At 47.0% G+C, this 26,759-nt stretch overlaps 1 protein-coding gene across 5 annotated transcripts in view; it reads right to left on the reverse strand.

Annotated features, from left to right (window-relative positions):
* The window catches only part of LOC147115087 (collagen alpha-1(XV) chain-like), a 483,626-nt gene that overhangs the window by 254,345 nt on the left and 202,522 nt on the right, over nucleotides 1–26,759 (reverse strand). For all 5 annotated transcript variants that reach the window (XM_085993355.1, XM_085993353.1, XM_085993354.1 and 2 more), the window contains 3 exons: nucleotides 24,120–24,667; nucleotides 8,702–8,776; nucleotides 8,501–8,599 (listed from right to left, as the gene is read on the reverse strand). In XM_085993355.1, the coding sequence (XP_085849481.1) occupies nucleotides 8,501–8,599; nucleotides 8,702–8,776; nucleotides 24,120–24,667 (722 nt within the window). The remainder of the gene's footprint in view (nucleotides 1–8,500; nucleotides 8,600–8,701; nucleotides 8,777–24,119; nucleotides 24,668–26,759) is intronic.

Genomic DNA, 26,759 nt, shown 5'->3' on the forward strand with positions numbered 1-26,759 from the left:
GGAAAGAGAGAATGCAACAGTTTGGAAGGCCGCCCTACTAGCCTTAAAGTCTAGGGGCCTTCCGACCTCCCGCTGGCAGGAGGTGCTCCCCGATGCGCTCCACTCGATTCGGTCACTGCTCTGCACTGCCACCAATGCCACCCCTCACGAGAAAATGTTTGTCTTCCCAAGGAAGTCCACATCGGGGACATCGTTACCGCCATGGCTGATGTCCCCAGGGCCGGTACTACTGAGAAGACACGTGAGGACCAATAAAATGGACCCCCTGGTCGAGAGGGTCGACCTCCTCCACGCCAACCCCCGCTACGCTTACATTGCGTACCCGGACGGGCAGGAGGTCACAGTCTCCATACGAGACCTCGCACCCTCGGGGACCGCTGTAACCCACTACCCATTACCACCCCCCCCCACGACCCGATATCCAACCCCAGCAGCCGGCACGCCTGAGCCCGTCACGAGGACTACACGCCAGTGCACCAGCCTACACGGGACGCGACGCCGGAAGCTCCACCACCCCTGCCGTCGCCACGTCGATCACAGCGGCAGGTAAGACCTCCGGAGAGACTCCAATACACGAACTTTTAAATACACTTCACCCCGCCGGACTCATTTTTAAACAAGGGGTGAATGTGGTAAACCACTGTTATACCTGTCTGTAAGTGTATGTGTATTCCACTAGGTACAGGTCTGGACATGCCTTGGCTGACTCCTCCCACTATTCCAGGTATATAAGTGACTACCTCCCAGTCCCTTAGTATTCTGGACGGGTCGACCACTCGAGACAAGACCTTCATTCTTTAGTTAATAAAAGCCTGGTTGTTACTCGCTTAACCTCAGTCTTTTGAGTAATTGATGGCGCATCAAGCAGACATCAGTGTCGTCTCCCAGGCGGCCGCACACACTTGTATCACGCAGGTAACCGATGCCCTCTTTGCCATCGCGCACAATCACATCCATTTCTCCAACGATCAAGCCAGTGTAACTGTGTGTGCGTTTGGCTTTGAGAATCTGGCAGGCTTTCCAAGGGTGCAGGGCGTTGTTGACTGCACACTTGTGGCCCTTAAGGCACCCCATCACAATCCAGGTGTTTTTGTCAACCGCAAGGGCTTCCACTCCCTCAACGTACAGCTGGTGTGTGACCACAAGGAGGAAATTTTGTATGTTTGTGCCAAGTACCCTGGCAGCTGCCGTGACTCCTTCATCCTGCGCCAGTCTAGAGTGCCTCCACTCTTCAGTCCGCCAGACCAACTTAACGGATGGCTACTTGGAGACAAGGGCTATCCCCTGAAGACGTGGCTAATGACGCCATTGAGGAGGCCATCCAACAAAGCTGAGGAGTGCTACGACTCGAGCCACATTTCCACCAGATCCATAATCGAGCAAACCATCGGCTTGCTGAAGATGCGCTTCAGATGCCTGGATTGATCAGGTGGAGCCCTGCAGTACTCAGCAGTCAGGGTCTCCAGAATCGTCGTGGTTTGCTGTGCACTTCACAACATGGCACAGCATCGTGGCTTGCAGATGCCTGAGGAACAAATGGCTCATCACATAGCCTCCTCAGATGAGGAGGAGGAGGAGGAGGAGGAGGAGAGCGACAACGACCAGCTTGCAGAGGCACATCAACCAGCGCCAGCAGCATGCGAGCACATTGCTGGCCGGGATACAAGGCACGCACTCATCTTGGCCAGATTTGCTTAGCCTAGCCAATCAAGCACTTTTGCCTCGTAGCTTCTTACCAGAGCATCGACAATGGCCAAGAACCTGCGGTTCCTACCACTCTGACCACCATACTGACAACTGCAAGTCATCCTAAGCTCTCAATGTGGAAGTTCCATTATCGATATGACACACACCACAACTGCAACAGTTGACATCAGAAATTTTTATGACAATAACCAACTGATGGCTTTTCAACATTAAACAGAACATTTCACCAAAGTGACTACCCTTGTGACTACTTGTGCATTATCTTCCTAATACACGTGCTCTTACATAGTGCTTCCCCTGTGGCTTCAGCAGATGTGGAGGACCCTGGCTCACTTTCTTGCTGCTCCTGTCTCGACACCTTTGGCGGGCGTCCTCTGGGGTTGCGAACCTGTGAGGGCTCGGCAACAGTCTGCTGCTCCTGCGGCTGTGCAGGGGTTGAGACGCCGATCTCAGTTGGGTGGGGACTCTGGTGGGGCTCTGACCGAGGGCTCTGCAGTGGCATGGTCGTGTGAGCGCTTGGAGAGGAGCCCCCACTTCCTTGTTGTATGCCCCACTTCAGAGCTAGCAAGTGGCTTGGCAGCACCTTGCTGCAATTCAGGGGGGCCATGAGGACCCGTTTCTGTACTGGAAGTCCTACTCCAGAGGACTTGCCTGAAGGTCTGGTTTGTTTGCTCAAGAGCTGACCATCGCTCCTCAAGAGATGTCAGTCTATTCTGAACAAATACCATGTTTTCCATACCCTGGCGACTAAGCTCCTCCATGGACGTAGCCATCCTCTCCTCTACCATAGCCAGCCTTACCATGGAGGTAGCCATCCTTTCCACGGAGGTTGCCATCCTTTCCATGGTGATGCGTTCATGTGCCAACGCCTCCACAAAGGCTCTGCTCATGTTAGCGATGAACTCTTCCATTTGCTCCATACTCGCAGCGACCCTGGAGACAAAACCTGCCAGAGACTCCTGCATCTCTTCCTGGAGTTCCAGCACCGCTCTTCTTCTGGATGGACCCGGAGGCAGAGGGTCGACATGCAGCTGCCAAGCTGGCAGAGTCCTGCACCCTCCGACTAGGACTCTCCACTGCTGTCCCTGTCTCCACCATCTGCTGATGCTCACTTGTGAGCTGTGATACACCAGGTGACAACACTGCACTATCTCGCGAAGGTACCACCAAGGTGTAAGTGTCTGCGCTGGTGCTGGGTGCGCTGAATTCTGCTGACGCTGCGCCCTCAGAAGTTGCAGCTTCCTCTGAGGAGTCAGGAGGCTCAGGCTGTTCCTCCTGGATAGTGGGGACGGGGGCTTTCGATGGTCCTGTGGGGAAGTCAAGGAAAGAGTCAGAGATGTGAGGCTAAGGTTACATGCACATTGAATATTGCAGATGATCAAAAGTCAATCTGTTAGAGCATCAGAATCATTATCAGTGACTCATGCAATGTCAATGAGAGAGATGATAAACTATTCTGTCACCAGCTTGCTCTGATGCACCCGTCTGTCCGTCCCCCACTTGCGCATCCTCCTCCACACCCACGGTCTCCAGGGCCGCCTCCTCCCAGGGGGTGAGCTGGACTACTGAGGGTGGCCCTCCTCTTGTTCTCGCTCTTACCCTCTTATTGTGAGCTCTCTTTTCCTGCAGAAGGAGACAAGTGGAGTTTGAGTGAGAATGAAGGAGTGAGTGTAGAGAATCCATATCATTGATGGTTAGAAGGAGACAAAGATGGAGTGAGGTGGCAAGACCAAGGGCCCTCCCTGTGTGTTGTAAGTTGTTTTCATAGCATCAGAGTGATAGGGAGTGTGAGGGCTGCATAGTCGAATAGTTAGGTGAATGTGACCATAGAGAGAGAAGGAATGGGTAAGGGTGCAGGGATGTCAGTGTCAAGTGGGATGTGGAGGAAGAGGTTGTCAAAGCTGAGTGATGGTGAGGAGAGGCAATGGGGATCAGATTGAGGGTGATGGGAAAGTCATACTAATTTTTCCAGTGCGCAGAAAGTCATGAAACCTCTTCCTGCACTGCAGCCAGGTTCTGCGGCACATAGACAAAGAGTTGACCTCCTGGGCCACTTGCATCCACACAGCTTTTGTCTGCTGGGGAGGCTTCTTCTTCCCTGAGGAAGGGAAGAGCACCTCCTTATTTCCTCTTGCTCCCTCAACCAGAGCTTGCAGGGCGGCGTCATCGAACCTTGGTGCAGACTTTGGCCTACTGCTGGACATATTGGCTGGAGGAATCTATCACAGCAAAGGGCATAAAGTTTGCAGTCTGCAGAAGAAGCAAGGCTGCTTGCAGGCCTTAATTCCAGCAGCATTGATGATGTCATCGGAGGCAACTTTCAGGATGGAAAGACTAAGTGGACAGGGGTTCCCACACGCTGGAAATCAATTGCTCAATTAGGGGAAAATCGCATATTTTCCCCACATCAAATTGGAGTCGGGTGGCAAACACGAAAAGCGGCTGACACGCCCCAGCCTGCCCCAATGTCAAAATCGAGCCCTATACCTCTATTCATGAAGCCCAGGATCCCGTAAGCCTTTTTAACTGCTTTCTCAACCTGCCCTGCCACCTTCAACGATTTGTGCACACATACCCCCAGGTCTCTCTGTTCGTGCACCCCCTTCAGGATTGTACCGTTTAGTTTATATGTCCTCTCCTCATTCTTTCTACCAAAATGTATCACTTCACACATTTCTGCGTTAAATTTCATCTGCCATGTGTCCGCCCATTTCACTAGCCTAACTATGTCTTCCTGAAGTCTATCACTCTCCTCCTCACTGTTCACTATACTTCCAAGTTTTGTGTCATCTGCAAATTTTGAAATTGTGCCCTGTACACCTACATCCAAGTCATTAATATTTATCAAGAAAAGCAGTGGTCCAAGAACCGACCCCTGGGAAACACCACTGTATACCTTCCTCCAGTCCAAAAAACAACCGTTCACCACTACTCTCTCTTTCCTGTCAGTTAGCCAGTTCCGTATCCATGCTGCCACTGACCCTTTTATTCCATGGGCTTCAACTTTGCTGGCAAGCCTGTTATGTGGCACTTTGTCGAGCGTCTTTTGGAAATCCATGTACACTACGTCAACTGCATTACCCTCATCAACCCTCTCTGTTACCTCATCAAAGAACTCAATCAAGTTAGTTAAACATGATTTGCCTTTAACAAATCCGTGCTGGCTTTCCTTAATTAATCCACACTTGTCCAAGTGACTGTTAATTTTGTCACTGATTACTGTTTCTAAAAGCTTCCCTACTACCGAGGTCAAACTGACTGGCCTGTAGTTGCTGGGTTTATCTTTACACCCTTTTTTAAACAATGGCGTAACATTTGCAATTCTCGAGTCCTCTGGCACCACCCTCGTACCTAAGGCGGATTGGAATATGGCTAGTACCTCCGTGATTTCTTCCTCTTCTTCACTGCCTCATCTCCCTCTCCTGAAGATACCCGAGCGCAAGAGGGACTGCAAGTAGAGCCCCTATAACTGTGAGCAAGTGGTGTGAGCAGAAGCAGTTAAATAAGAATCAGGGTGTTCTCCACTAGCAGCAACACTCCCTGTGACCTCAGCAACTTCAAACAAGTTTAGAAAGCTGCAAAGGTTGCAGAAACTTAGAGCTAGTAAAACTGAGAAACTATGTCAGCTGCAAGTTGTTGTTGATGATACCTTTAAGTAGCGCTGCTGGAGGCTCCTTCCTGCTGCTGAATGCTTGGTCAGCTGGTCGTGATTAAGAGAGGGCAGTAAGTGGAGTGGCGACGTCGAAAATGGCAGATAGTGTGTCAAATCAGCATTGCACACTCATTGACATCATGATCTGCCTCATTTCCATTTCTACAGCGATCGCTGGCAACAACAGTGCTGCCGACTTCCACAAAATGGCGGCCACTGCTGGACCCGTCGGAAGCAGGCCGAAGTGAGTCGGCCACCATTTTTTCATCAAACGGGCCTTAATGGCTGGCGCTAACCCCCTGAATTTCTAGGCCTATGTTTGAAACCATACTGGATTTTATTTCATTGCTATAGCACTTGTCACAACCTCTGGATGTCCCAAAGTGCTTCACAACTGATGAAGAACTTTTAAAGTGTAGTCACTGTTGTAATGTAGGAACGCAGCAGCCAATTTGTGCACAGCAAGCTCCCACAAACAGCAATGTGATAATGAGAAGATGACCGTATTGTTAGTGACGTTGGTTGAGGGATAAATATTGGTCAGTTCATCGGGGAGAACTCACCTGGTCTTCTTCGAATAATGCCTTGGGATATTTTAACCCAAAAGGGCAGATGGGGACTCAGTTTAACTTCTCATCCAAAAGACGGCACCCCCAACAGTACAGCACTCGCTCAGTACTGCACTGGAGTGTCAGCCTAGATTGTGTGCTCAAGTCTCTGGAGTGGGGCTCGAACTTGCAAACCTTCTAACTCAGAGGTGAGAGTGCTACCAACTGAGCCAAGGTTTCCACTTACAACAAAAACCCATGGAGTTTGATTCCCTTGCCTCTGAGAATCTGCTTCACCCTCCAGTCAAGCCGAGTCCAGATTAGCACTGCAAGTTAACATTGGTGCAAATCTCAGACTTCTAACCTGGCACAAATTAATGTTAATTTATGGGCAGTTTGTGCTATAGAGTAGCACCCAGTAGGAGTTGGGTTGCCAAACTAGCCACATTCTGTTATATTCCATCCTATCAATCTACCCTGGATTTGAGTCAAGTTCCCAGAATTGAAAACAGAATTCCCAGAAATTTGGTCTGGCCTCTTTTTGATCCTAGACACGACAGTGCGCGACCAGCATGTACCCGGGCTCGAGAACAAGAACATGCTCAGCACGAGCTGTTGGTGTTGGTGATGCTTGCACAGGCAGCTCACCCAAACGAAAACATCAATGTTGGGCCACCAGCCTGACCTGCAGCGGCCCTTAGATAAGTCTGGGGTCGGGGGGTGGGGCGGGGGGGCAGGGGGAGGGCGGCGGGGTTGGAACAGGCTACTGAGGGGGGCTAAACAGGACTCCTATGGAGTCGGTGGGGTGTGGGGGGAGCACTCTGCTCCTCCGGCTTCACAGGAACTGTTTAAAAAGAATTTCACCTACCTCTCATGGGTAGCCGTTGCAGAATCCTGAGCAGGGTAGGTCCGACACCTGCCTTGGTCATCACCAACAAAATTCTTCATGGGATCCTTCAACAGGTGTCAGGCCCCTGATTTACATACATAGGGGGGCCTAATATCTATTTATGCCTCTGCCTGGGATGCCTACAAATAGAGTCCCATGAATTTACCAATGCCTGTGCAGGTTGGGCGAAGGCCGTCCCACTGTTAATTGGAATACTTTGTGGTCATTTCACGCCCGAACAACAGGTGAAATGCATACCAATTTCTATCCCATTATTTTAACTAACCGTACCATCCAGGGCCCCCGAAATTTAGGTTACAGAAATCTGAACCAAATTCTAAATAACCCCTAGATAATACTTGGCACTGAACATAATAAAAAGCAAATGTAAAGATATTAGGAAAAATTTTACTCAAAGAATAATAACTGTTCTAGAATAATTTACCAGGCAGAATAATACACAATTACACTGGGGTATTCAAAATACAGTATAGTTGGATGGTAGGCTGGCACAGTCGCGATGGGGCAAAAGGCCATTTTTCACCCTCAGCATTCCCATTACAGGGTACATGGTTGGTATAAGAGCTGCTGATTCATGTCCCGATATAATGATGCTAAACATAAAAATATTAATGAAATACTCAATATCTCCAGATATAATGTAGTATTTCACAAATTCAGAAGCAAAAACGTGATAAAATTGTTTCATTATCTGATTGTAACATGCTCATTGAGTGTATTCTCAACATTTTTGTCTAAGATTTAGCATGGTATTGGCTTCCTCAATTCTGTCACAGTACGTAATGCGTTATAAACCAGTTTCCATCACAGAAATCATGACTCCGCTTAACTTGATACAATTGTTACAGATTTTAGTCAGTTTGTCTGTGCCTGTGCCTGATATCAACAAATAGGTCAAGTCATTCAATTCAAATACAAACATCTTGTGGAATTTGTTTATACATGCATTTCATTGGTAGCTTTAAAAAAAAAAGTTATTTAAATTTACTTGGTCTCAATATTATCTTATCTACTTGTCTTGTTCAAAGTGGGGAATCTATCTTTCACCTTCAAAGAGAGGTAGTCAGGCTAGTTAGCTTACGTAAATATTAAGAAAAAAAGAACTGCCATATTGAGCACAATGTCATTGAAATAATTTGAAGTGGGTTCTCTATTCATTCCCTGAGCCTCGCTGACAAGCTTGGCATTTATTGCCCATCCCTAGTTGCTCTAAGACAGTGGTGGTGGGCCTTCTTCTTGAACCATTGATTAGTGGTTTTGATACAACTGAGTGGTTTGCTAGGCCACTTCAGAGATCACTTAAGAATCAACCAAATGGTGTAGGACCTGCCAGACCAGGTAAGAATGGCAAATTTCCTTCTCTAAAGGATGTTAGTGAACCATTTGGGTTTTTACGACAATTCGTAAAGCTTCATGGTCACATTTACTGAAACCAGATTTTTTGAATTTTCAATCTGTCATGGTGGGATTTAAACTCACGTTCTCTGGGTGATTAGTCTGTTAGATGATTAGGCCTCTGCATTACTAATCCAGTAACATAACCACTATACTACTGTATCCTAATTGCCTAGATATGTGAGCAAGCTAGCTATGAGAATAGTTTGGACCACAGAAGTCAAAGGCAGCAGTAAAGAAAGAGGAAGAAACTCCAAAACAGAACAATAATCTTATATTGTCACTCACAGGACGTGGAGTAATGTGCTGAATTTGGGGTTTAATGCCCCCGTGCTCCTGAGGAATATATTGACCGCTACCATCACCACTGGCATCTCCAGAAGATCCCTGTGGCAAAGCAATCAATATCGACAAATAAAAATCCAGTGGTAAAAAGAACATGTTAAGTCAGTCTTGAGAGGGGCACACTGAAATAGAAAGTTAACTTACATCTGGCTCGACCTCATAACATTGTTCTTCACTAGCCCGTGGGTCTGATTTAATCGTCAGTTCTTGGATGGACCCCTGAAAAACACAAGACAGATTAAAGATTTCAAAAACTTTGAACTGTTGACCCAAATGGTGCTCACAAGAATGTCCCATGCGCTTGTTGATTTCACATCTTCACACTCCTCCCTTGGAGAATAGATTCACCGGCTAATGTGAATGTCCTTCCACAGTCGTAACCATCTTTATACCAGCCGGTAGGATGGCTAGTCCTATATTGCAGGAGGGTATTAGAAGCTCCCACAACCCGTACAGTGAAGGGTTGGGGGGGGGGGGGCACCCATACCCAACAGACATGAGCAATGGACTGGATGTCAAGCCAGTATTCAGAGCTAGAGCTCCAGTATCCAGTCGGCCGAACTGTCTGGAGCGGGGTCCTCTGACTCAGGCTACCACTAAGGCGCCCTGCTCCCCGTTAAAAGTGCTGATACATAAACAACATGTAAAAGAAAGAGCTAGCATTTCTATAGCGCCTTTCATCACCTCAGCGCTTTACAGTCAATTAAGTACTTTGAAGTGTAGTCATTGTTGTAATGTAGGAAACGCAGTTGCCAGAATTGCGTATAGCAAGGTCTCACAATGAGATAAATGACTAATTCATCTGTTTTAGGTGTTGGTCGAGGGTTAAGTGTTGGCCAGGACTCTGGGGAGAACTCTCCTGCTCTTCTTCAATAATGGCATGGGATCTTTTATGTCCACCTGAGAGTGCAGATGGGTTCTTGGTTTAGCATCTCATCTGAAAACCGGTACTTCCGACAGTGCAGTACTCCTTCATTACTGCACTGGAGTATCAGCCTAGATTATGTGCTCAAGTCTCTGGAGTTGGGCTTCAACACACAACCTTCTGACTCAGAGATGAGAGTGAGACAACGCTGACACCCTAAAAAAGGAGGCACACAATGTGTTAAGTGAATATTAAACCGTACTCCCAAAGTTCTGGCCATAAGTGCATATTTGCCACTGGAGTTCAGTTTAGCTCTGTGAGCATTATCTATGCTATAGAAAGAAAGACTTGCATTTATATAACGCCTTTCACGACCACCGGATGTCTCAAAGCGCTTTACAGCCAAAGTACTTTTGAAGTGAAGTCACTGTTGTAATGTAGGAAATGTGGCAGCCAATTAGCGCACAGCAAGGTCCCACAAACAGCAATGTGATAATGATCAGATAATCTGTTTTTATTATGCTGGTTGAGGGATAAATATTGGCCAGGACACCAGGGATAACTCCCCTGCTCTTCTTCGAAAAGTGCCATGGGGTCTTTTACGTCCACCTGAAAGCAGACAGGGCCTCGGTTTAATGACTCATCCAAAAGACAGCACCTCCAGCAGTGCAGCACGCCCCTGGAGTGTCAGCCTAGCTTTATGTGCTCAAGACACTGGAGTGGGAATTGAACCCACAACCTTCTGACTCAAAGGAGAGTGTGCTACCAACTGAGCCACAGCTGACACTACAGGCCAAACAAAAGAGGCTGGTTTAGGGAGTGTGATATGTTGGTGCGTATCTAGCTCGTCAATGATAGGCTGACTGGTCCATCATGTCATTACAAATTCAAAATTGTTGTGAATGTACCTAAAAAATGGCAAATATTTTGTTTATTGGGGGTGCAGGAACAGAGACTTGGGATGTATGTATACAAATCTTTGAAGGTGGCAGGACAAGTTGATAAAGCTGTTAAAAACACTTATGGGATCCTGGGCTTTATAAATAGTAGAAGAGCAATTAAGTTATGCTAAACCTTTATAAATCACTGGCTAGGCCTCAGTTGGACTATTGTGTCCAATTCTGGGCACCACACTTCAGGAAGGCTGTCAAGGCCTTGGAGAGAGTGCAGCGGAGAAGTACTAGAATGGTACCAGGGATCATAGAATCATAGAAAGTTACAGCATGGAAGGAGGCCATTTCGGCCCATCGTGTCCGCGCCGGCCAACAAAGACCTATCCAGCCTAATCCCACTTCCCAGCTCTTGGTCCGTTGCCCTGCAGGTTAGAACATCCCAAGTGCACATCCAAGTACTTTTTAAATGTGGTTAGGGTTCCTGCCTCTACCACCCTTTCAGGCAGTGAGTTCCAGAGCCCCACAACCCTCTGGGTGAAGAAACTTCCCCTCAAATCCCCTCTAAACCTTCCCCCAATTGCTTTAAATCTGTGCCCCCTGGTTTTTGACCCCTCTGCTAAGGGAAATAGATCCTTTCTATCCACTTTATCTATGCCCCTCATAATTTTATACACCTCAATAAGGTCCCTCTCAGCCTCCTCTGTTCCAAGGAAAACAGACCCAGCCTATCCAGTCTTTCCTCATAGCTAAGAGTCTCTACTCCCGGCAACATCCTTGTAAATCTCCTCTGTACCCTCTCTAGTGCAATCACATCTTTCCTGTAATGTGGTGACCAGAACTGCACGCAGTACTCTAGCTGAGGCCTAACTAGTGTTTTATACAGTTGAAGCATAACCCCCCTGCTCTTGTATTCTATGCCACGGCTAATAAAAGCAAGCATTCCATATGCCTTCTTAACCACCTTATCTACTTGGTCTGCTACCTTCAGGGATCTGTGGACATGCACTCCAAGGTCCCTTTGTTCCTCTACACTACTCAGTGTCCTACCATTTAATGTGTATTCCCTTTCCTTGTTAGCCCTCCCCAAATGCATTACCTCACACTTCTCCGGATTGAATTCCATTTGTCACTGTTCTGCCCACCTGACCAATTTATTAATATCTTCCTGCAGTCTACAGCTTCCTTCTTCAGTATCAACCACACAGCCGATTTTAGTATCATCTGCAAACTTCTTAATCATACCCCCTATATTCAAGTCAAGATCATTGATATATACCACAAAAAGCAAGGGACCTAGTACTGAGCCCTGCGGAACCCCACTGGAAACAGCCTTCCAGTCACAAAAACACCCATCAACCATTACCCTCTGCTTCTTGTATCTGAGCCAGTTTTGAATCCAACTTGACACTTTGCCCTGGATCCCATGGGCTTTTAACTTCGTGACAAGTTTGTCATGTGGAACCTTATCAAAAGCCTTGCTAAAGTCCATATACACTACATCAAATGCACTACCCTCATCTACCCTCCTTGTTACCTCCTCAAAAAATTCAATCAAGTTTGTCAGACACGACCTTCCCTTAACAAATCTGTGCTGACTATCCTTGATTAATCCGTGTCTTTTTAAATGAAGATTTATCCTGTCCTTCAGAGTTCTTTCCAATAATTTTCCCACCACCGAGGTTAGGCTGACTGGCCTGTAATTACTCGGTCTATCCTTTTCTCCCTTTTTAAGCAAGTGTACCACATTAGCAGTCCTCCAGTCCTCCGGCACCACAACTGAAGCCAGAGAGGATTGAAAAATGATGGTCAGGGCCTCTGCTATTTCCTCTTTTGCTTCGCTTAACAACCTGGGATACATTTCATCCGGGCCTGGGGATTTATCCACTTTTAAAGCTGCTAAACCCCTTAATACTTCCTCTCTCACTATGTTTATTTCATCTAATATTTCACACTCCTCCCCCCCGATAGCAATGTCTGCTTCGCCCCTCTCCTTTGTGAAAACAGACGCAAAGTATTCGTTAAGAATCCTACCGACGTTTCCCGCCTCCATACACAGATTACCCTCATGATCACTAATAGGCCCTACCCTTTCTTTAGTTATCCTCTTACTCTTAATATATTTATAAAATATCTTTGGGTTTTCCTTGGTTTTACTTGCCAAGAATTTTTCATGCTCTCTCTTTGCTTTCCTAATATAATTTTTAATTGCACCCCTGCACTTTCTGTACTCCTCTAAAGATTCTGGAGTATTTAGCCCTCGATGAAGGATGAAAGACTTCAGTTATGTGGAGAGACTAGATAAGCTTGGATTCTTCTTCTTAGAGTAGAGAATTTAATAGAGGTGTTCAAAATTATGAGAAGTTTTGATAGTGCAATTGAGGAGAAAATTTCCATTGCAGGAAGGTCAGTAACCAGAGGACACAGATTTAAGAGCCAGAGTGGAGATGAGGAGAATTATTTTGTGCAGTGAGTTGTTATGATCTGGAGTACACTGCCTGAAAGGATACTGGAAGCAGATCAATAATAACTTTCAAAAGGGAATTGGATGAATGCTTGAAAAGGAAAAAATAGCAGGGCGATGATGAAAGAGCAGGGGAATGGGAATAATTGGATAGCTCTTTCAAAGAGATGGGCACGATAGGCCAAGTGGCCTCCTTCTGTGCTATAAGATTCTATGATTCGATCAATAATATTGAAACTCATAAGAAGAGTAAAATTGGACCGCAGTTCGCCAATCTTCCTATCCTCAAACACTAATCTTACAAGTTCCATGAAAGACTTTCGTGTTATTTTAACCATTTTATTGGGTTCTATTTCCTCAGTGAAAACACATTGAGCTTGGTTGCTACAGATCTTTCTATGCTCCCAGTAACCACCCAGCTAAATAAGTGAAACATCAGTCCTGGTACAGCTGGTACATCCTGTTTTAAAGACACCAAAAAAAGGGATCTATGAAGCTGTGAGCTTGAGGAGGTCTGAGCCTAGCCCTGTTTATACAAGTCTCCACAGGAACTCCGCTAATGTTTACTCAACAGAAGCAGCAGCCATGACAAGAATGGCCACTTGCCTGCACAGCGCAGGTGGACAAACCAGATCCAACGTTGAGCTGACCGCGGGCCAAGTCAGAGGTTTGGACAAGTTCTCCAAACAAACACACAAGCCAATAATATAAGAACGGGCACAACATAGTGGTCGTACTGTAGTGTAAAAACAGACTGAATTAGTACTTTTTGTGAAAGAACTTGGGACTTGGAATTGCGTAGCGCCCCGTTTGGGGCGATAACTTTTCAGGGAGCGCAAAAGTATTGCCGGGCGAAAAAGATTTGCTGCTGCTGAGAACTTCCACTTTAGCGCTCCAAGAGCAAAGTGGAGCGCGAAATCAAGTGCTACCACTACCGTTAGAGCACTAAAGGGAGTGAGGGGGCGGTATTGGCAGAGCACTGAGCAATGTTCGGAGCAGTGCTGCCGTCTTTACAGGCTCCTTCCCTCCCTTAAAGGGAAGAGCCAATGCTGCATTGAATGAATCTTCAGGCTGTGTCTGTTGGGCGACAGCACCTGCGCAATGCGCATAGCAGCCCCAAGCACTCTAAGAGAGTGCAGGGCTGAGCAACTGCGGGGGCAAAAGATAGCAGGAGGCACCAGAATGGGGACATAAATAAATTTTGCCCTACCTGACCACCACTGGCTTTAAATAGCAATCCCCAAGCGGCCAGCCGAGGTGACAACGCCTCCTGCAGCTGCTGTTGTTGACACCCGGCGATGCTGCAGGGGACGGGAGCGAATATCACTTCCGGGGCAGCAATGGGGCGCTGCGCACCGGATGACTTCATGATCTTCGGGGAGCAAGAGAGTGAGGCGGTAAGTGTTGGCACCAGCGTAAATCCACCAGGTGAATCCGCCGGCGCCTGGTCGGTAACCCCTTAGCGCCCCGTTACCGCCCCCTGCAGGCACTAATGGGAGGCGCAAACCAGGGGAATTTCTCCCCCTTAATGTTTTTAAACTTTTCTTTCCTGTAAAATAATTTTTACAAATAATTGTTTTAGAAGAACTTCCATTTATAAAGCGCCTAATCATGTTCTCAGGCATCCCAAAGTCATTGGATTACTATTAGAGGTGCAGTCGCTCTTGTTTTTGTAGACAAATGCAGCAACTAATCTGCAAGATCCCACAAATAACAAATGATGCTGTTGGTTGGAGGAATGCTGGCCAGGACATGGGCAGAACTCCAGGCTCTTCTTCAAATAGTGCCATGGAATCTTTTACATCCTTCCGAACAGGAAGAGGGGGGCCTCATTTTAACACCTGACCTGAGAGATGGCAGGCTAGAATCTCCGCTGGGGCTCTCTCGGTAGTGGTTCATCCGAAACCCTGGAGAAATGGCGTAAGCCTAAAGGAGTCTGTTCGCTGTGATGTTTCTTTCTTTTAAGCCCAAAGGATCACTTTACCGTGATATGCTGCGGCTAAAACTCTTTGGCCTAGAAATTCAGTTGCCTTAGCGCCGCTTTTGAGGCGCTAGAGGGACTAGCGCCAGAGTTATGGCCAGTTTAAAAATTCCCTGGGGCCCTAAATCGGCGTTGCACCGGTAGCGCTGCGCCGGCACCGATGACGTCATCGGTGTGCGCAGCGTCCCGGTTGCCATGCCGACGGGCCCTAGCGCCGAAATTCAGTTGCGGCCGCCTCGCCCGTGGCAGCCGCAACTAAGACTCTGGCAACAGAGTCTTGCATGAGTTTGCGCCGGCGCATTAAAGGCCCCGCGGCGGCCGGCCGCTTTCCCGCCGGCCGCCTGCCCGCAGCTCCCTCCCCGGACTTCTCCCCCCCACCCCCCGGAACAGATGCAAGCCCGGCACTTGTCCGAGGTGCCGGGCTCATTTTTAGACAGATTTGCGCGGGCTGCGGCCGGCTGCAGGCAGCTCCTCCTTAACGGAAGGAGGAGGCCTGCACTTCCCGAGCCTGCCGCACCGCATCGGGTGCCGCAGCGCCGGAATTGCGGCGCGAAACGGCAGTTAGCGCCGATTTACCGCCGCAAAGACCCTTCAGTAGCGCCGGCAGCCGTTTGGGCGCGGCCCTGCTGAATTTTTGGCGCGCGCAGGGGGACTTAGCGCCGGCACTAACTTCCGGCGCTAAAGCCCTGGCTAAGCCCTAACCCAATTTCTAGGCCTTTCTCTCTCATTTCACTGAACTGATCAGCTGACGCCACAATTCTCTAACATTGATAATTGACAAGAACCATTTCAGTGTCAATATTCACCATTAGCACTGGCTCCTCTTTTCCTCTCCTACTGATAAAGCTTACGGTAATGACAAGGCTTTTGCTATCCTCAAAACTTGCTAATCAACCTCCTCATACCCTCAATTGGTCCAGCAGTTTATCTTAATTTCCTGGACCTCTAACGCAACTCTAACTTGTTACTGTTGTTTTTCTCTCATTGAGAAGATCTTCTGACCACTGTTTCCTCTTTCCCTCTTGCAGGATACCCGAAAACAAATCCCGCTGTCTAAACCAGTCCGGTCTTGTTTGACACTATGGCAGCAGGGGGTACATTTCTGAAGGGGGTTCTCCCGCTGGTCCATTGGAACTTCAATGGAAGAGCTGTGGCAAAGTTACGATGGACAAGCGGGAGAACCCCCTGGACATACATACTCTATATCCTAAATGTTGAATCCCAGCGGGCCACAATACTTTCTTTGTCCGCAATAGAATCACTTAGAAGGAGCGGTAAGTTCGGTGTCACACATCTGAGACAAGGCACGAGAACCAAGGGACATGACCCTGTGACTGTTAGCAAAAATGAAAGTGGATGGAATTGGATGCAACCTATTGCCATGGGTAGGGAATTGGTTAGGAGGTAGGAGACAGAGGGTAGGGATAATCGGCATGGACTCCAATTGGCAGGATGTGACTAGTGATGTCACCCAGGGATCTGTACTGAGGCCTCAGCTTTTCACTATATTTATCAATGACTTAGATGAAGTAGAGAGCTGGACATACAAGTTTGCTGATAACATTAAGTAGTGTAAATGGGAGCAGAAAGTTGCAAAGGGAATAGATTAGGTGTGTGGACAAAACTATGGCAGAAGGACTTCAATGTGGGGAGGTGTGAGGTCATACACTTTGGACCTAAGAAAGATAGATCAGAGTATTTTCCAAATGGTAGGAAGCTAGAAACTGTGGCGGAGCAGAGAGATTTAGGGGTCCATATACAGAAATCACTAAAAGCAGGTGGACAGATACAGAAATTAATTTAAAAGGCTAATGGAATGTTGGCCTTTGTCTCAGGGGGCTGGAGTACAAGGGGGTGGAAGTTATGCTCCAGCTGTACAGAGCCTTAGTCAGAGCCCACCTGGAGCACTGCATTCAGTTCTGGGCACCGCACCTCAGGAAGGATATATTGGCCTTGGAGGGGGTGCAGCGGAGATTCAACAGAATGATAGCGGAGCAAAATGGTTAAATTATGAGAACAGGTTGCATAAACTTAGCTTGAATTCCCTTGAGTTTAGAAGGTTAAGGGGTGAACTGATATAGGTGTTTAAAATGTTAAAATGCTTTGATAGGGTAGATAAGGAAGAACTATTTTCTCTGGTGGGACATAATCTTAAAATTAGGGCTAGGCCATTCAGGAGAAAGATCAGAAAGAACTCTTTCAGTACAGTCCCAATTTTGCGATCCCAGCAAACCATGTGCCAGGAACGGCTGCCTGCCAGGGCCATGATGACGCACAGGGCACTGAAGTGACTGCCCAATTTTGCAGGTTCTGCTCATTTGAAAAATTGACATAAGCTGCCAGCATAGCTTTGATTTTCTGCTAACAGCAGGTGTGAAACCTGGCTAGCAGGTCAAGTTCACTTAAAGGTCAGTGTCTGCATGTGGGGCAAATATTGTTTCCGGCATAATTAAGGTTCTGGATAGATTTTAAATATTTGATATCCTTTGTCAAAGCTGTGGGAGGGGCAATGCCTAGTATAAGTGAAGGAAATCCCAATCTGGAGGGATGAAATGAAGCCTGTGGAGCCACAAACCTGAGTTAAAATCGCGAGGGGGTCCAAGTGACATCATTGGATCCTGAGATTTGAATATTAGCAAGGCCTCCTGTGGCGGTGCCAATGTTCCCTTTAATTATTTTTTGGGTGTGCGGCCCCTTTAACAGGCTGTGCGGCCCATTCAAATTTCTGTGGATGCGCGGTTTTTCCTATTGTAAAGCTGAGAAGCGGCCTGTACAGGATCTCCAGACAGCTGCACGACCGTGCGGCTGCGTGGCTTAAAGAGAACATTGGTTGGGGCACCTTCTCCATCGCCTAAATCGGCGGGGCTAAAATGGCATCAGGAACACAGCATTTAGTGCCCAACTGCTATTCCCACTGGGCAGGCAGCTTTAAAATTGATAAACGCGAACAATAATGTCTAGTAATACACATCAAAGTAGACAAAGTTATTTTACCCTCACATTAACATTCCATGGGATCATCTTCATAATGTATGTGTCTTAATATCATGAGAATCTGTATTACTGGTCCTTTGATCACAACTGGGTGACCGCATCATATTCAAAGGAACAAAAAGTGACACGGACACAAACAACTTTCAGTTCTGACTGTGATACGATTGGATGCATCAAACTCCACGCCCATGTGGGGATCATGCATTCTGTGTGTAACATCTTAACCCAAGGGACATAGTCTGAGGGCACATTTTATTTACCGAAGGAAAGCAGAGACTTTCATCCTGAAGCACTTATGTTTTGAGGTACAACAACTTGCCTTTATATAGCGCTTTTAATGTAGTATAACCCAAGGCACTTCACAGGAGCATATTCAGACAAAAGCTGACTCCAAGCCAAAGAAGGAGACATTAGGACATGCGACCAAAAGCTTGGTCAAAGAGGGAGGTCGTAAGGAGGGTCTTAAAGGGGAAGAGAGAGGTGGAAAGGTTTAGGGTGAGAATTCCACAACATAGGGCCTAGCTGGCTGAAGGCACAACCACCAATAGTGGGGCGAAGGGATTGGGGGATGCATAAAGATCACAGTAAACAGAGACCACACTCAAGTCTTGCCCCCAACTGTGAGGAAGTGAAGGATGGACAAGAGGCCAGAGTTGGAGGAATGTAGAATTCTCAGAGGGCTGGTGGGGGATATAGAGATAGGAAGCAGTGAGGCCATGGAGGGATTTGAACATGAGGATGATCATTTTAAATTGAAGGCATTCAGTGACCAGGAGCCAATGTAAGTCAGTGAGCACTGGGGTGATGGGTTAGCGGGACTTAGTGCGAGTTAGGATACGGGCAGCAGAGTTTTGGATCAGCTCAAACTTATGGAGAGTGTAAGATGGAAGATATAAAGCTGTTGCTGAACTGCAAACAGTGAGTTAACCTGCATTGTGGTAGTATTTAACCGATTCCTTGGTAATAAAGTATTCCTTAGAAAATAATTGGGTTATTGTATTTGATCTGTAGGGTCCTGGTGGAAATATTTAGTGTAGCAGCAAATGAGGTAATTGTTGGCTCTGGGTCAGGCACTCATTTCTGGTTCTCGAAAAAGGAGGCTCACTTCAGGGAGCCACTGGCACAAGACTGAAAGAGAAATGGCTGAAAACCCTGACCTGTAGCAACTGTATTTGGATCTTCAATCACTTTATGATGACACTGATAGATTGTGACATTAATGGGAAGGTGCACCTGACCCCCAGTCACAGCAGTCAGTGACAGGAACAAAAACATTCCTGCAGTTTTTACAGCTGTTAAAGTCACGGCTTGAAAGTATCATTATAAACAGAAAACTGATTGCTTTATTTTATAGAACTTTTAACAGGGCAAGTTTTAAGCAGAGCTTATCTGAAATGGGTAAACCAAATAGAAGACTGATTAAATCTAGCAAAGTATGTTAAATTACTGAAATTGCCAGTACTAATTTCCTCAACTCTTGAAGAGTTAAAGGATTCCAATAAACAAGCTTACTTTCACTGGACAACAGTGTATAAAGCTATTCATTTGAAAATATTTGCATATTTCTTTTTTTTAATGTAGGTAAAAAGTCCACTTCTAGCAATTAAAAATGATTTTCACTGAAAGGTTTTGCGAGGTTAAGTAGTTAAAGATTGTTTCCGCTGGTTGGCAAATCAGTAACAAGGGGCACAGACTGAGAGTTAGCACTGGAAGACCAGAGGAGCATGTTCAAAGTAATGGTTCTCCACACAGGGTTATTAGACTAAAACAGCATTTGAAAGGGAATGGGATAATTATTTGAAAAGGAACAATGAACAGAACGGGGAAATGTGATTTGGCTGGGCTGTTCCAGCTGAAGATCCCGCACCAGCATGGTGAGCAGAATGGCCTCTTTCTGTGTAACTTTTATCATTTCCAGGGTATATGGGGCTCCCATTATAAAAAGCACAATGTACATGTCTTTGTATTTAACATTGACCTTTGGTAAGTCTTCATATTCACATGGGGGTAATTTCAACCCCCAAAAACAGGTGGGTTTGGGTCATGTGTGAAGTTAAAATGTTAAAAATCTGAACCAGGAACTCAATCCGCCTTGAACCCGCCCACTTATGGTTTCAACAGTGGCGGGACTGGGGGGGGGGGGGGGCGGTGGGGGGTGGCGGGGGCGGTTAACCAATCCGCTCTCAGAAGGCAGGTCGGTCATTGAAACCTTTTAAGGAGGCTGCGTGCCTTCATTTTAACAGGATTTCTATTTTTAACCCATGTTGGCCAGGTTTCTTGGGCCTGGGAAACCTGGCAGGTAAAAGGAGGAGAGAAGGGCCAGGCCCATCAAGTAAGTGCCTTTACAGCACTGCTTGTGGGCCAGGAGGAGCAGGCCTGGCTCAACAAGCTTCCCTGTAAAAACCTCCCCATCCCCACGATCTCCCCTCGACAGCCTCCCCCCATCACCGACCTACCCATCACCAATCCCCAATCTCTCCTGCCATCACCGAACACCCGCCCCGATCTCTCCCAAAACCCTCAATCTCTGACTCTCACCGACCCCGACCGCATCTCTGCCCTCGATCTCCAACCCTATTCCGATCTCCCCGACACCGACCCCCATCACCGATCCCTGATCTCTCCCGCAATCACCGAACTCCCCCTCCAATCTAAGAAGATAAGAAATAGGAGCAGGAGTAGGCCATTCGGCCCTTCGAGCCTGCTCCACCATTCAATGAGATCATGGCTGATCTTCTGCCTCAACTTCATTCACCGGCCCTATTGCCATATCCCTTGATGCCTTTACTAGTCAGAAATCTATCGACTTCTGTTTTGAATATACCCAATGACTGAGCCTCCACAGCCCTCTGGGGTAGAGAATTCCAAAGATTCACCACCCTCTGTGTGAAGAAATTCCTTCTCATCTCAGTCCTGAATGGCCTACCCTTTATCCTAAGGCTGTGGCCCCTGGTTCTAGACTCCCCAGCCAAGGGAAACATTCTCCCAGCATCCACGCTATCAAGCCCTGTAATAATTTTGTATGCTTCAATGAGATCCCCTCTCATTCTTCTGAATTCAAGTGAATACAGGCCTAGTTTACTCAATCTCTTCTCATACAACAGTCTCGCCATCCCAGGAATCAATCTCGTGAACCTTTGTTGCACTCCCTCTATGGCAAGTATATCCTTCCTTAGGTAAGGAGTCCAAAATTGTACACAGTACTCCAGGTGTGGTCTCACCATGGCCCTATATAATTGGAGTAAGACTTCTTTACTCCTGTACTCAAATCCTCTTGTAATGGAGGCCAGTATACCATTTGCCTTCCTAATGGCTTGCTGCACCTGCACATTCACTTTCAGTGACTCATGTACAAGGACACCCAGGTCCCTTTGAGCATCTGCATTCCCCAACCTTTCACCATTTAGGAAATACTCTGCTTTTCTGTTTTTTCTACCAAAGAGTGGATAACTTCACATTTATCCACATTATATTCCATCTGCCATGTTCTCGCCCACTCACTGAGCCTGTTGAGATCCCCATGAAGCCTCTTCACATCCTCTTCACAACTGCCACTGACCTAGCTTTGTATCATCAGCAAATTTGGAAATGTTACATTTAGTCCCCTCATCCAAATCATTGATATAGATTGTGAATAGTTGGGGCCCAAGCACCGATCTTTGCGGTACCCCACTAGTCACAGCCTGCCATCCTGAAAAAGACCCGTTTATCCCTACTCTTTGTTTTCTGTCTGTTAACCAATTCTCAATCCATGCTTGTATATTACCCCCAATTCCATGTGCCCTAATTTTGCTCACCAACCTCTTGTGTGGGACCTTATCAAAGGCCTTCTGAAAATCCAGATACATCACATTTACCGGTTCCCCTTTGTCTACTCCACTAGTTACATCCTCAAAGAACTCCAATAGGTTTGTCAAACAGGATTTCCCTTTCATAAATCCATGTTGACTCTGCCCAATCTTACTATTAGTTTCTAAGTGCCCAGTTATTGCATCCTTTATAATAGATTCCAGCATTTTCCCAACTACTGATGTGAGGCTAACAGGTCTGTAGTTCCCCGTTTTCTCTCTCCCTCCTTTCTTAAATAGCGGGTTACATTTGCTATCCTCCAATCTGCAGGAACCGTTCCAGAATCTATAGAATTTTGGAAGATGACAACCAATGCGTCCACTATTCCAATGGCCACCTCTTTCAAAACCCTAGGATATAGGTCATCTGGTCCTTGGGATTTATCGACTTTTAGTCCCATTAATTTTGCTAGTACCTGTACTGTTTTTTTACTAATAATAATTTCTTTAAGTTCCTCATTCTCGCCACACCCTTGGTTTCCTCGTATTTCTGGGAGGTTTTTTGTATCTCCCTCCGTGAAGACAGAAACAAGTATTTCTTTAATTTCTCTGCCATTTCCTCATTCCCATTTCTCCCATCTCTGACTGTAAAGGACCTACATTTACCTTTGCCGGTCTTTTCCTTTTCACATACCCATAGAAGCTTTTACAATCCGTTTTTATATTTTTCGTTAGTTTGTGCTCATATTCCATTTTCCCTTTCTTTATCAATTTCTTGGTCCCCCTTTGCTGATTTCTAAAAAGACCCCAATCCTCAGGCTGACCGCTTTTTCTGGCAACTTTATAAGCTTCCTCCTTTGACTTAATACTAGCTTTAATTTCTTTTGTTAGCCATGGTTGGATCACTTTTCCTTTTGGGTTTTTATGCCCTAGAGGAATATATGTTTGTTGCAAATTATGCATTATTTCCTTGAATGTTAGCCATTGTATGTCCACCTTCATACCTTTTAGTGCAGTCTCCCAATCTACTATGGCCAACTTGTCCCTCATACCCTTGTAGTTTCCTCTGTTTAGATTGAAGACCTTAGTTTCAGATTGGACTACATCACTCTCAAACTTAATGTAAAATTCAATCATATTATGGTCACTTGTCCCTAAAGGCCCCTTTACCACAAGATTATTGATTAGTCCTTTCTCATTATGCAGTACCAGATCCAGAATAGCCTGTTCCCTGGTTGGTTCCTCCACGTACTGATCCAGGAAACCATCTCGCATGCATTCCAAGAATTCGTCCTCCACACCATTAGTGGTAATTTCATTTGCCCAGTCAATATGTAGATTAAAGTCCCCCATGATTACCGTATTGCCCTTGTTACATGCACTTCTAATTTCTTGATTGATACTGTGCCCTACATTACCACTACTGTTTGGTGGCCTATACACAACTCCCACCAATGTTTTCCGCCCTTTGCTGTTTCTTAGCTCCACCCAAACTGATTCCAGTTCTACATCACGATCTGCCGAGCCAAGATCTTTTATCTCTACCGTAACGATCTCATCTCTTATTAACAGCGCTATGCCACCTCCTTTTCCTTTTTGTCTGTCCTTCCTAAATGTTGAGTACCCTGGAACATTCAGTTCCCAGCTTTGGTTACCCTGCAACCATGTCTCTGTAATGGCAATTACATCATACCCGTTTACTTCTATTTGTGCCATTAATTCATCCACCTTGTTGCGAATGCTACGTGCATTTAGATAAAGTGCCTTCAACTTTGCCTGTTTAATACTTTTCTGTACTTTGACCCTCTTTACTGTTGGCCTTTGTTTCTGCTCCCTACTGGTTTTGCTGACTACTTTTCTAACTTTCACTTCCAGCTTTGTTTCTCTCCATTCTGGGCCCACACTTAGGTTCCCAGCCCCCTAACAAACTAGTTTAAATCCTTCCCAACAGCACTAGCAACCCCCCTTGTGAGGATCTCCTCTCGACACTCCCATCACCGACTACCCTCATCACTAATCCCCGATCTGCCCCGCGATCATCGAACCCCCTCCAATCTCTCCCTGACCATTTCCCCCCCCTGCGATCTGTGTTCGACCTCCCCCCGATCTTCGACCCCTTGCGATCACCCCCCACCCTCTCAACCACGCTGTACCCACCACTCCCGGCGATCTCTACCTCCAACAACCACTAAACCGACCTGATCCTGGGCTGCGGCCTTTTCTGGCGTGTTCCCCACTCGACACTCAGCCAAGCATGTCAATCAGGCTGGCTTCTGGGCGGGGAATCTGTTCAACAAAAATCACGTACTCCATGGCATTTGGGGAAACCCGTACTTCCACCCATGCCGCTCCAAAACCCACCCCAGTAAATATCCGGGCCACTAAGTCCTTTTCATAAATATTAAGATCTGAATAATAATTACTGAGACTGGTAAAACAAGACATTAAACATTTGGGCCGCAGCATTTTTAACTAGCATAGCAACACCTTCTTTGCCAATATAACACAAATGTCTGTATTTAAAGCATCAAACGTTTACATTTCAAGCTTTTAACGCAAAAAAACCTCTACAACACTTACTATAAACTTGCTCAACCCTGCCCCTCCAGCATTCCCAATGAAAATTCCTGAACTTGGCTCAAAAAATAACGCCCGAGGTGACCGTGTGAAGTGACTCTGCTGATATTCATCGCAATCCAAGTACAAGGTGACAACCTCGTCCTGAATGGACAAAGCAAACCGAGTCCATTTGCCAGTCATGGATGACACCTCAAACGAGGCAACCTCATGGGAGGTCTGAGAACCCGATTCCGTGTAAAAAAGGACGATCTGTTGGTTGTCGTTCCAAACCGCAGTTAGCTTCACTCCCAAGTAAATAATATTCTGGTAGGAATTAGTAATTGCAAACAGCACCCCACCATCATCACTAGCTGGCTTGATAGTCACAAGGATTGCAAAGTCTCTGTAGAAAGACTGAGGTATCATGGTCTTCGTCAGTCGACCAATGTTTGCATCTGGCCCAAAGCTGTATGCTGGAAAGCCTTCATATCCTGTGATGAATGCGACAGATGGTGGTAGAGGAACTCCAATCAGCCCAGTCAGGTCAATATGATCATTGGATCCTCTCTCTGCAAAACAAGAAAAAAAAGGTAAATGTTTTTCCTGTCACTGTTAATGAATGTGAACGGACTGCCTTTCACTTTCCATGGATATGTTTTCTTTAAATATGTGCACCGGGGATTTCCAGATCGGGCCTCCGTAACTTCGGCAGAAACTCCCGCCGGATACACGGTGTTTCTGCCCATCTTCTGCTGAGGCTACGGTGGCCCGATCAAGAGAAATTCCAGGCGTCGATCACCTGGAAATTCAATGCTTTCATTTTTAAAACTGAAAGGCATGAAGCAAAGAAATTTACATCGTCTTAGATCTGGCGGGTTCACTTCCGATGTTGATGTCACTCATAAAGTGTGATACTCTATGGGGAGGGGGTAACTTTCAGCTTCACCGCCTGGGCAGTGACCTGGTGGAGTGGATCGGATTGGATCGGGCGGCCAGTGAAAAATCTGCCCATCTTTTATCCCATTGGGTTCTACACGGGGGAGGGAGACTGGGGTGGGTGGGGGAGGGATCTGCTCTGGCAGACCACTACACAGGAGCATGGGTGGCAGGGAACAAGGGATGTTTTACCAGGCAGCTCATTTGCACAAAGTGCAGGGCGTTTGGCGGCTATAAACAGAGAGGGGGGCATTTTAACCTAAAAAAAACGGGTGGGTTGGGGGCGTGTGGAACGTTTATTGGCTAGAAATTCATTATAGCCCAGGAATGGGCGGTATCTTTAGAAAATTTGAGAATTAGTGAATGCTTTAGACTGCACACAAAATTCATTCTCACTGTTCAAAGAAATGATTGGGGTGATAAATCAAGTCTTAAAGGCTTAGCTCAGTGGCGTTACACTCAAAGGGTGGATCAATATCGGGTGCAGTCTAATCTCAAGTCATCATTGCCACGGGCTTCTCCCAGTACTTAAAAGGGGAGGTTCATTGATACTGCAGCGCCTCATTCTCAGCATTTCTGGCTGTGCAGCTGCCTCAGCAAGGAGAAGCACAACAAGGAGAAGGAGCCGGAGGACTGAAGCAGGTGTGCTCATGGCAGATCCACCTCAGTCAGGTGGTCAGGGTGATTGAATGCTTCACCAAATGCTACATACCACCATCTGTACCACAAGCTTCACACAATGCCCAAAGCTCCACACCCCCAGCGTTCACACACCAACAATCTCTACCTACCAACACTCACACCCACATCTCACGCCTTGGACACAATGACAGCTATTCAAGTATGGCAGGCACAAGGGTCATTAGTTATTAGAATGAATGTGATATGCGTGATATGTTTATGCGTAAATTTATTAAGGGAGTTTGCAATATTTTGTGGTCTCCCTCATTTCACCTTTGCACCCAGGAGGATGCTGTGATATGGCATGACACAGAGATGGTATGATGGGCATGTGGTGAGCAAAAGGGATCTGGGGTGTAAATCATCCTGCTGTGAGGCTGGAGGTCTGTTTGGAGGAGGTGGCAGAGTGATGCAGAGCCATCTAATACACTGATCCTCACTTAATTGAAGGTAGGAGAAATGCTGTCGGAATACCCTCGGAGGGTAAGGCCTCTTGTTGAGAGTCCTGATGTCCCTCTTCATCCCTCTGCGCAAATGTTCCCGTCATTCTCGCTGCCTACACTCCCTCCGCCGTAGATCCTGGAGGGTGAGGTGGCACGCCAGTACAGCCCCCATTAATGTTGCCCCCCCATGCCGGGAGTCCTCCTTCCCACCCCCTCCATGCTCCTCCAGCCTTCCAATGTTGTCTGCCCCCCCCCGCCTCCGTTCTCCTTCCTCCCCCGCTCCTCCTCACCCCCCCACCACTCCTTCAGACGCCGATCTTTGCTGACACCTTCCTCCCTCCTCCCCTCTGCCTGCAATCGCCACCTTCTCCCCCCCATCCCCGGCGATCCTCTTGCGACCGCCCCACCCCGCACCCACCGGCCGCTCCACGGTCCCCGATCCTCTTGCAACCCCCCCACCCCCGCAACCCCCCACCCCCGCTCTCTGGCCTCCGATCCTGTTGCGAACGTACCCCCCGCTCCTCCGGCCGCTCCCCGATTCTCTTGCAACACCGCCCCACCCCCCCACCCAACCACCTCCCCCCTCCACCCCATGCTCCTC

The sequence above is a fragment of the Somniosus microcephalus genome, chromosome 7 (assembly GCF_052327205.1).
Source record: "Somniosus microcephalus isolate GS21.2 chromosome 7, FLI_Smic_1.0, whole genome shotgun sequence".
Lineage (NCBI taxonomy): Eukaryota > Metazoa > Chordata > Chondrichthyes > Squaliformes > Somniosidae > Somniosus > Somniosus microcephalus.